The sequence below is a fragment of the Sminthopsis crassicaudata genome, chromosome 6, assembly GCF_048593235.1.
Source record: "Sminthopsis crassicaudata isolate SCR6 chromosome 6, ASM4859323v1, whole genome shotgun sequence".
Taxonomy (NCBI): Eukaryota; Metazoa; Chordata; class Mammalia; order Dasyuromorphia; family Dasyuridae; genus Sminthopsis; species Sminthopsis crassicaudata.
The window spans coordinates 137,968,402-137,979,675 of record NC_133622.1 but is presented as its reverse complement, the minus strand read 5'-3'; the positions used below and the strand labels follow the sequence as shown (position 1 = coordinate 137,979,675).

The following is an 11,274-nucleotide window of genomic DNA, read 5'->3' as shown; positions in this document are numbered from 1 at the left end:
GAATATATCCTCATACAGTATTGTTGTTGAAGTGTATAGTGATCTTCTGGTTCTGCTCATTTCACTCAGCATCAGTTGATGTAAGTCTCTCCAAGCCTCTCTGTATTCCTCCTGCTGGTCATTTCTTACAGAGCAATAATATTCCATAACCTTCATATACCATAATTTACCCAACCATTCTCCAACTGATGGACATCCATTCATCTTACAGTTTCTAGCTACAACAAATAGAGCTGCCACAAACATTTTGGCACATACAGGAATGACAGTCTTCTTTAGGGTGGCATGGGAAGGGAAGGAGGAAAAAAGCAAACAACAAAGAAAATTGGGAAAGAAAATGGGAAGCACAGAAATACAGGGCAGCTTTGAAAATGATTTATAATATTTATATGTTTTGAAAAAAGTAAGTTATGTGAAATGGAAATTCATCATTATGTATACATATATACACATATAATTTTAATATTTTTATTTTCCCCAGTTACATGCAAAATAATTTTTTACATTTGTTTTTAAAAATTTTTGAGTTCCAAATTCTTTCCCTTACTCCTCTCTCCATCCCCCTGCAATTAGAATTCATATGTGAAATTATGCAAAACATTTCATGGTTTTATATTGAATCCTTTTCTTATATTTTGTATAAATGGAATTGTTTTTTTTATCTTTCTGTATTTAAGTTGAAAATGAATAAAGAAAAAAAATAAATCTTGCATGACACATACTTGAAACAGTCCTTTTAAAATGTTCAGCTTTGGTAATGTTTCATATTCTCAATCTCTCCTCCTCTTACAAAAATCAAGCAATTAAACAAAATTGCTATGGATAATATTTTATTTTCAGAAAGGTTGTCTGAGACCCCAGGATGTGATTATTTAAGACATGTTGAAGGGACAATGACTCTGCTCCTTTGAATCCATTTTTAGAAATGGATTTTTGTGAATGCAATACAATGAAGCAGGATCAGCACTTTATTTATTACTTTTATTTACTGTTGATTAGTATTTATTGAATAGATGCTAAAGTCATATGAGGGATACAAAGAAGACACGATTACTGCCATCATGGAGCTTATACTCTAGAAGGGAATGCAATACGAATATAGACTTTATAATGCAGGCATAATATGAAAGGAAAAAAATTATAATACAATTTTACATGTGTACATTTTAAGAAAGAGGAAGATAAAATGATGATCGTATGGTTTAAGTCATCTTTCTTCATCTTCAATTGCTCAGCATGAAGAATTCCTTCCATAATTTTGTATTCCACAGAAGCTCCTTTTAAATAACATCTATTTCAACATTTACAAATGAAATAAACATCTTGGTACCATTCTAATCAATTCTTTACTGATCTAATACCTTATTTCCTATTCACTTATCTAGTAACATTAATGACATGCTGAAAGAAAACAACAATAAAGTTTAACTAAACTATGATTGCAATGGTTGAGAAAAATGCTAAACTACATCTAAGTGTTGTGAAGAATCTGGAATGTTCACGATCCATAAAAATGAAATTATTGGGTTTTACATTCAGGTGTGTCTTTTCCTGAAAAGGTCTGCCATTGATCCATTAGAGATTCTGTATTTTCTTCTCCTGGAGTTTGAGCCACTGTGAAAGAAAAAATCCCAAACACCTAATTTTAGTTTATTTTCAAAGTTTAGTTTATATTCAAAACATTGTTATATACATACCTACAATCAAATTACAATTGTAATAGAGTTGGATAAAGGGCATTTATAAAATTCAGATATTAGTTCACAGAAAGTTTCTAGTGTAGCTGGGATATGAGACACTTACAATGAAAGTTCTAATTCATAATTGTATACGGTCAATTCTTTAGAATAAATTGTGGGCAAAGGCTGTTACTAATCAAAGGAAGTTTCTAAAAGTTGATATTGAGGATGAGATTTAAAGGACATGAGAATAGGGTATGTGTTAAAGTTGACAGGATACGTCCAGGGAGGAAGTAATATAATATATGCTAGTCTAAAATGATGTCAGTTGGTGGAGTTTTGAGTTTCACTTGGATAATAAATTTAAAGATTTCAGTACAGGAGTGACAGGAATACATTTCCAGGTAAGCAACTATTTTAAATACAGTATTAAACAGAGTATAAGGGGAGATAGTAAAGATGGGAAGAACTGTACATGGGTACTATAATAATCCAATCAGGTCATCATGAGAGTTGAAATTAGGATGGTAGCAATGCTCATAAAACAAAGAGAAAGGATGGGAAAAGTTTTGTGCTCCATCTTTATGTAACTCTGGACAAACTTCAATCTCTGTGAGCCTCTATTTTCTCATTTGTAAAATGATATGTGGGGAATCTGTGATCTCTGCCAAATTATCACCTGACATGATTATCTTGTGATCTAGGCTCTTAATAGATTAGGTTAAAGTGATATGTAAGGGAGAAAGAAAGTATCAAATATAACCTCAAGATCATGAAAATGGGAAATGAGGCAAATAAATAATGGTGTTGCAGCTAGTGTTAGAAAAGGTGAAAGAAAAGCCAGTTTAGGGATTCAGTTTCAGATACATTAAGTTTCAAAATATTCATGGAAATGTCTTAGAAGCAGCAGAGATGTCTGTTTGGTGCTCCAAAGGTCAGGCTAGAGGTATTGCCTTGAGTGTCATATATTGAGAAGGGATGGTAATAACAATAATTGTCAACTAGATGCTTTATACTTTACAAAGTACTTTATATACATATTATCCTGTTTAAACCCCACAACCTTATGAAGGAGCAATACAGTTATCGTTATACTACAAATGAAGAAACTGAGGTTCAGAAAGATGACCTGCTTGTATCTGTTTGGGATCTAAATCCAGGTATTCCTGATTCCAAATCCAGTGTGTTCTATTGCTTTGAAGCCATTGAAATAAATGAAATTGCCAAAGGAAAAGAGAAATGGCCTAGGGACACTTCATTGAGAAATACCTACATTAAGGGTAAGGGAAGCTACTGAGGTCAAGAAAACGCTCAGGAAAAAAAAAAGACGACTGTATTTGACAATTAGGTGCTTACTGGTGATACCAGAGATAGCAGAAACTGTAAGGGTTTGAGAAGAATGAAATTGCCATGAGAAGAAAGAAAAGGAACAGATGACTATCCAATTGAAATCTTAAGAGATTCATGAACTTTTGTTTCCCCATTTATCTGTATCATGATAAATTGAAATTCACCTTTTATAGGATCACTTGTAGAACTGAAAGCTACTTCTATAAGAAAAAAAAACACAAGTTAATAGTAGTCAGAAGACCCCACTGAAATAAACACCCCTCTTGGTCTAAAATCCATCAATTTGTTTTATAGTCATTCAAAGTTATTACCTTTATATTATCTTTGCCCAAAAAAGCTTGCTAAATAAATTATTTAATATAATTAATCAACTGAGCATTACAGAGGATGTTGAATTTGTCATAACACTTCTTTCTCAAGCCTAAAAAACCCTATGATGCTTTAACAGTTTATTTGTATATTTAAAAAGTTCTAATTACCAAGGCTTCTTACCTATCTATGAAAACTGGTCCAACAGAATTTTTACTTAGTATTATAATTAAGTCAATTAACTATATATTCTTGAAAGCAATAAAATCACATCTAAATAATTTTATTAATTTATATTCTCATTAGTTTTTATGTATCTTACTATTATTGCTTAATCACAGAGTTAAAAAATCCCCAAAGTGTGGCTGTTTTAGATGGTCTATTTTTAATTTTAAAACTATTTTGTCATCCATTCATAGAGATGATTCAAAATTATTCTTTTTAGTTATTTTACGTAAATTAGTGTAATTACTAGAAGGCATATTTAAAGGAAAAAATAGTATTTATAGCTTCCATTTGATTATGCTACTCTTTTATACAATGAAAAGTTAGTGCTCTGCAAACTTTAAAGCATTTAATCAATTTGCATTTGTTGATTGTCACTAATAATAATCTTCAAAGAATATTCAAGATCTCATAATCTTAAAAATTGCTTTTCTATACATCAGGACGATGAAAGGGTATTGAGAAGATAAATAACATAACTGGAATCCCCACTGAGTTGATCATCTTTTGCTGTGTCTATTCTTATAGGGTCAAAAACATGAGATTTCTTGCATGGTATTATGAACTTGCATGCTCAAAATTCTTCTCTAAATTTGCTATTTGAGTCCAAATAGTTTTTTTTTTTTTTAATTACCATATCTTAACCATTGTTTCCCCTTCTCCCGCTATTGTATTACATACCTGGGAGTAGGCCTAGGCCAGAGTTATCAAAATAGTTATTAAGACAAGTGACTGGTAGAGACTTGGACCGTCCATCATATGCCCAAGATTTTGGTGAATCATTTGGCAAAGTTTCCCGTGAAATCTGCTGTTTATACAGAGGTGATGTGTATTGTCTCTTTAGGGATGTCATTTCTGCCAGTTTAGGAGATTTTGGAGAATGGACACAAGTAAGTTCTTGTGCTTCCTTTTTAAGGGCTCTCTCTTTCCATTTTTTGACTTCTCTGACAAGATGAAAATTGTGGCTTAGAAAGAGAACAAAATGGGTAAGTACATAGAAATGACACTGAACTGAAATGCATCTATATTTATATACTAACCTCTTAATTGCATTAATGCTTTATAGTCCAGAAAATGAAAGTAATCTTCTGCTGACTAAATAACAGCTTTCACTCCTATCCCTTTGTAGACTTCTGAAGTGATAAACTAGTCATAGTTAGTTTGCTGTGATCAGCTCTTTTAAGTTATACATCTGTAGGCCACTGAATACACAAAAGTTATACTCTCTTTAATATATTTTCTTATTTTCTTTCTTAGGAGGTGTGAACCAAAAGGTAGTAATCCTAGAAGAATGTTACATCATTGTGTTCTCTTTATAGGGCAAATTAAGGAATAGTCAGAAATTGTAGATAAAGTGAGTCAGAAGCTAGATATTTTTTAGTTTTTCTGGAGTAGAATCTTAATTTTATCCTAAATGTTATGTGGTGAATTCCCAGTAGTATTTTAAAGTTATGGAGTGCTAAAAGATAAAAGTTCACTATATAAATCAAATTGTACAAACATTTGTATAGTTCAGGGACAGGCTTATAATAGGGTCTGCCAATGAGCTCCATATACAATAATGACAAAGAAAGAGATTTGATGCCTATTTTTAACAATTTAATTATTCTTTTTACACATCTAATTAAAACAGTAAAAAAACCTATAACTAATCATGATCTTTTATTTCAAAAAGAAATAAAATAAATTAAAATTTAAATCATAATTTCCTCAGATTCAGTATATTGCAATTGAATCCTTTAAACCATTTAATTTCTAAACTAGAAAGTATCTTTGAATCTTAAAAAAAAAAAAAAAAAAAATCAGTGCTGACATTGATACAGACACAAATACGCCCCCCCCCCTCCATTTTAAAAAATTGAACCTTTGTTTAATCAAATATTTCATGTTCTAATCATTCAGGACTGATTAAAAGGACATATAGGGTGATGTTTAAAAAAAATTATTCAGCCTAAGTTTCCAGTCTATTGCTGTGTATTATTCTTACTAAAGTGCAGGTTCTATTAGCCATCCTCTCTTCCCCAGGTAATTCAATTTTATGTTACATAAATTTCAAGAAGATTAAAATATACTTTGTAAAAGAACTATGTAGAAAAGGTGATTACTTTAAAATAAAGGCAATTATAAAAAGAGTAGAAGATAGATATGGTTTTAATACAGTCACCCAGATAACCAAGGAAATAGAAGAATGTGAGTTAATAGGAAAGAGTTAATGGAATATTGCACTTGGGAGTCTGGGGAAACCTGGAGTGGATCTATAAATATATGTGACCATACATACTACAATTCCTAACCTCTCTAAGCCTCAGTTTCCTCAATTAATGGCATCTACTTCACAGTTATTGTGAAGATATTAACTCAGATATCTTATATACCGAGTGCTATTTAATTTATATTAAATTTATATACTTTAGTATATTTAATATAATTTATATTAAATTATTACATTGGTATTTATATTTATTATATAGTCAGTTACTATAAAATATTTCTGGTTGCAATGTCATTTATGACTAGTTAGTTATTGGAGGTCAAAGAAAATCTAGCTTGTCTTAATCCAAATGACAGTATCCTGAAATCAGTGCTCTGAGCAGCTAGATTGTCCTCCTTCAACATATTCCTTCTTCCTCTTCCCAGAAGGTTTGCCTATACTTCCCTTTACTTTGTTTATAAATAAGTAGCTTAATACCAAATTACACTTTAAGAACTGCCAGACCGGATGGTGTCTCGATTTAACATTGAAGGGCTCTCTTACAAATAAAGAGTCTAAACTCTGGGGTACTAAGATTGTCTGTGAAATGGTTGACTTCATAATAGGTGTTTCTACCCTTACCCCCCTTAAACAATAGAATTTAAAATAGAATTCTAGATATGCCCAACATTTGCAACAAAACCAACTGAACTGGACCCGGACATGATAAATATAATGAAGTAAATATATTTTACGTGCTCTTACCTTGATAGCTGACTCTGATGATTTGTCAGATATTCATTCTGTTTCTTTAACTTGCTAATCTCTCTCTCAAGCCTCACACGGTCTGCTTTTAAGATCAGTGCTTTTGTGCTCTGTATGATACCACTACCACCTCCACAAGTCAGTGGGGTGTGTGAAGCCTGAGCATGATCAGATGGCTCTAACACTAGTGAGGGAAACAAACACATTTGAGCCAGAAATCAGAGATGCTTTGTGTTCTGCAAATGTATGATTAAAGGAAATCACCGGTGGAGTTGGATTCCACTGAGGAAGCATAAGAGGCTTTTTATATATATAATACACCACATCGTCTAGTAAAAATACATACAAGTACATACAAGGTCTTTCCAAGATTCACTGGGGCTAATCTCAGGAGGAAAGCACTACTATTAAAAAAGGATTGGGTAAAGGGTTTTTTTGTTTTGTTTTTCAGGTGAGAATTTTGCATGGATCTGAAGAAAGTCAAGAGGTAAAGATAAGGGGGAGAGGGGAAAGAGCTCCAGGTAATGTGAGACAGAAAAGTAAAATGCCCTGAGCTGGGGAATGAAGGGTGAGGGCAGTGTCAATGTGTTATAGAATACATAAGGAATAAGAAGACTGGAAGGGAAGGAAAGGGTTAAGGTATGAAGAACTTTCAAAGCCAAAAAGAGGAATTGATATTTGATCTTGGAAGTGACAAGACAACTTGGAGAAAGCCACTGGAGGTGACATAGTCAGATCTACATTTAGGAAGAATAAATTTTTAGCTGAGTGGAAGACAGATTGGCGTGGAGACACTCGTGCCAGGGAAATGAACCAGCAAGTTACTGCTATAGATTAGAGAGGAGGTGACAAAAGAGGTTCCTAATGTGGAGCAACATGGGGGGGGAGAAGGGGAGAAGGAAGGAGAGTTTGAGATTTCTTAATTGCCAAATCTGAAAGTCTTTTTTTTCAGCTCCAATACTTCACAACTTACCTGCTGAATGTAATACTTTTGAACCATCTCTTCCTCCTGGATTTTTATATTGCTTTTCCCTCATTTGCTTCTACCTGTTTGACTAACTCTTCTCAATCTCTTTTGTTGGTCACCATCCATATTACACCCTTAACTGTGAATATTCTCCAAAGCTCTGTCCTGGGACCTTTTCTTTTCTCTTTCTATATTCTCTCTCATGGTTATCTTGTGAGTTTCTAAGAGTATAATTATCATTTTTATGCAGATGACTTTCAGAACCAGTCCCAGTCTTTCCCCTGACTATAGTCCTGTATCACCATTTATTGGATATTTCAAAGTAATTATTACATAGATCTTAAAATCAACAAGTCTAAAACATAACTATCTTACCTCTGAAGCACTCCTCTCTGTAGAACTTATTTTTGTCAAAGAAGGTGCCACCATTTGCTGGGCATTATGCTGGATAATTCAAGTTTCTAATTAATATCTTTCTAACCTCTTGCATCTGAACCATTTCTCCACATACTTTAGCTCAATTCTCCTTACTTCTGGCCCAGATTATTGTAATAGCTTCACATCTCTCTTGCAGCTGAAATAATTTTTAAGCACAAATCTGATGTAGCCTTTCCTACTCAACCAACTCTAATGGCTTCCTGATTAGTGTCTTTAGGATAAAATGTAGACTTCTCTATTTAAGCTCTATACAATCCTTTCGGCCTTGTTTTACACGACTCCTTCCTTCTTTAATTATGAGATACAAACTAGCTTGGCTTTCTCTATTCCTTTACATAAGGCCTTCATTCCCTCTCTCATGACTTTATACTGGGCATCCTACCAAGCTGGAATGAAAGCCCTCCTCACCTCCACCTAGAGTCCCTGTCTTTGTTGAAGATATAGCTGAGGCTGCATTAAGCTCTTATTGATCTTTCCAACTTGCAAGTGCCCTCTTTCCCAAAGTACCATGGATTTAACTATTCTGAACATGTGCATACTAACTTTATATTTATGCTTTATGTTTTTATATGTACCTGTATCTCCCATGTAGGTATTATTTTCATTCTTTGTACTTCCTAAACCCGCAATGAGAGGTGCTTAATAAATATTTGATTGCTCAAATGTACTTAAATTTCATAAGAATCTTATTAAATAGGGAGTAAAGCTACACTAAACTAAGGAAAACAATACCAGTTCAAAAGTTCAAATAAAGACGACAACAGAATGGTATAGATTATCTTATTGTTGGCCAATTAGAGAAAAAAAATTTAAATTTTAACATTTTCAGTATCATAGCAGCCTCCTGAAGAAGGCATAAAAATCTAATCACATGGAGGATATAAGCACAACAGAGAAGAGATCAAAATATTTCCATTCTGTACTTACTTGAGGTATCATTGCATTGTTGTGCTCTTCTAAGATTTTCCTTCAGTTGACTTATAATTTCTTCCATGTGCTCTATTATAGCAGTTTTAGAAGCAATTCTAATAAAAGATCATAAAAGAAAACAAATAATAAGTAAAAACAGCTGGAGTGACTTTCCTAAAGTATGGGTCTGTTCATGTCACTCTACTATTCAATAAATGCTGGCAGTTTCCTTTCACATCTAAAATCAAAAAGTTCAAAGTTCTTTATATCATGGCTTAGACTGACCTTTCCATTATTATTCCATGTCATTTCCATTCATACTCTACGGTTGAGATATCTTAGCCTTCCGGCTGTTCTTCATACATGGCATTCTATCTATACTCAATGTACTTTTGCAATGACTATCTCTATGATATTTTGACTGAAATATTTTCTCCTCATCCTTGCCTCTTGAGTTCCTAGTATACTACAAGGCTCAATTATAGCATGATATGCTACATGCAACATTTCTTGACCCTCTTAGTTGATGATTCTCTCCTGATATCTTCCATTATCTTTATCTATTTTTTGTATATAGCTGAATAAACACAGATTTTATTATTTTTTTCCCTGATAGCATGTATCACATATAAGCTCTTAAGTGCGGGGATTATTTAACTTTTTTTTTTTTTTTTTTTTTTTATTAGTCAGCTAATATGCCTGGCAATATGCCAAGCAAGTACTTAATAAATGCTTGTTGATTGATATTTTGGAAAATCAACTAGTTCTAACTTGGATGACTGGGCTAAAATACCCTTTGAGAAATAGATTTGATCTCTAAAAATAAAGGAATACACAACAATCAAGAAAAAAAACTTTTGAAAGGGGAGAACTAAAGGCAGCAGCATAAATATCTAGGCTATAACATGACATATTCTAGAAAAAATTTAAAAATACAAGAAGTGATAAGAAGATGAGACTATCTCCAAAAATAAGAAGGCAAACTCTATCTATGACTTGGTCTAAGGTGAATATATATTATAACTAAAACCAGAATTAGTCATTGTCCACAGAACAAAACTAGTAATTCATGAATTGCTAGCTACTATTTAATAACAGAGCAAATAAGTTCACTGTCAGCCTTTATTATGACATATAATTTCAGATGTAAAACTAGCTTCCTTATGCAAGATAAAGCAGGTTATGACCAACATTACTTATATTGGCTTGAAGATTTGTTTAGGATTCATATTTGTCTTTATTAAGGCATAAAGCAGTTTTTTTATAAGCCACATACAACCAATAAAAAGTATTTAATGGTTACTTTTTCTTTTACCAGTTATGACAGGTTAATCCTTGTGTCTAAAAAATGAAAAAGACCATTAAAACAAATGTAAGTCAAGAGAAAAAAAAAACAAAAACATACTCTTTTTCAAGCTTCTTGGACTCATTCAATTTTTCCATGTTCAATTTCACGAGTTGCATCTTGAGATCATCAATTTCTTTGCTAGACACAGCTTTGATATCCTTTTAAGAAATTTAAGATGGAATAGAAATTTAAAAAAAGAATTTAGGAATAGCTAAAACTTCAAACATCACTAAATAATAGATGTCCTGCTACTTCACTGAAATTATTAATTATTTAAATGAATATTTTAGTTAACAGGTATTTTAAAAAAGAAAACACTCCATTAAGATTCACATGGAACAGAATAGTTATTCTTGGAACTAGTAGTAATATCAACGTATAATAGATATAATACTTTTTTTTTTCCCCCCAAGTGAAAATGTAATTGGAGATGGGAAAGGGTGTGGAAGAGAAACACAATGGATTAGTAATGCAAATGGAATGTCCAAGTAGAAATCTATACAGCAAAGAGGCAATAGATGAGGTGGACCAGGTGACACCTGAATCTCTTTTTCAACTGAAGTGGTTGAAGGAATCAAGAAAACACCCCCACTATCTCTCTTCCCTCCCATATACTCATCCATCCCCATATCCACATCTCTACCCCCACCTATACCCTCCCTTACTTTGTCCAACAGAAAATAGGAGGAAAACTACTTAAGGGAAATTTCCAATAGAAAGAAGAGGATTTGGAAGTAAAAATACAGTTGATTTTTAAAAAAAAAACTGTTTCTGGCCTTTCATGGAAAAGGACATTTAAAAAAATAGAGCTACACACTCTCCAAAAAGTTGGCTGTGCATGGAGACAGCTCACCTGACTTTGTGCTATTGGTTGTTGACTTTGAAGTTGTTTGTTACTCTGAACTTTAGACACTTCAAGATTTTTCTGGTTTTCTTTATCTTCATGAAATGCAGTTTCTTGAATTTCCTATTTTAAAGAATTTAAATAGTAAACTTTACCTTATACCTCTAAGAATCATTTTAATGTCAAGTTTACTATTTAAACTTAAAACAAACGGACAATATGTTCTATTTAGTAAGTATTTTTAAATAA

The 11,274-nt window shown here is 32.6% G+C and overlaps 1 protein-coding gene across 6 annotated transcripts in view; it reads right to left on the bottom strand.

Annotated features, from left to right (window-relative positions):
* Window positions 1-967: 967 nt before the first annotated feature.
* CENPE (centromere protein E) overlaps window positions 968-11,274 on the bottom strand; it is an 88,749-nt gene continuing 78,442 nt past the window's right edge. For all 6 annotated transcript variants that reach the window (XM_074275267.1, XM_074275268.1, XM_074275271.1 and 3 more), the window contains 7 exons: window positions 11,035-11,148; window positions 10,239-10,339; window positions 8,852-8,949; window positions 6,520-6,703; window positions 4,245-4,528; window positions 3,194-3,229; window positions 968-1,614 (listed from right to left, as the gene is read on the bottom strand). In XM_074275267.1, the coding sequence (XP_074131368.1) occupies window positions 1,520-1,614; window positions 3,194-3,229; window positions 4,245-4,528; window positions 6,520-6,703; window positions 8,852-8,949; window positions 10,239-10,339; window positions 11,035-11,148 (912 nt within the window). In that variant the 3' untranslated portion in view covers window positions 968-1,519. The remainder of the gene's footprint in view (window positions 1,615-3,193; window positions 3,230-4,244; window positions 4,529-6,519; window positions 6,704-8,851; window positions 8,950-10,238; window positions 10,340-11,034; window positions 11,149-11,274) is intronic.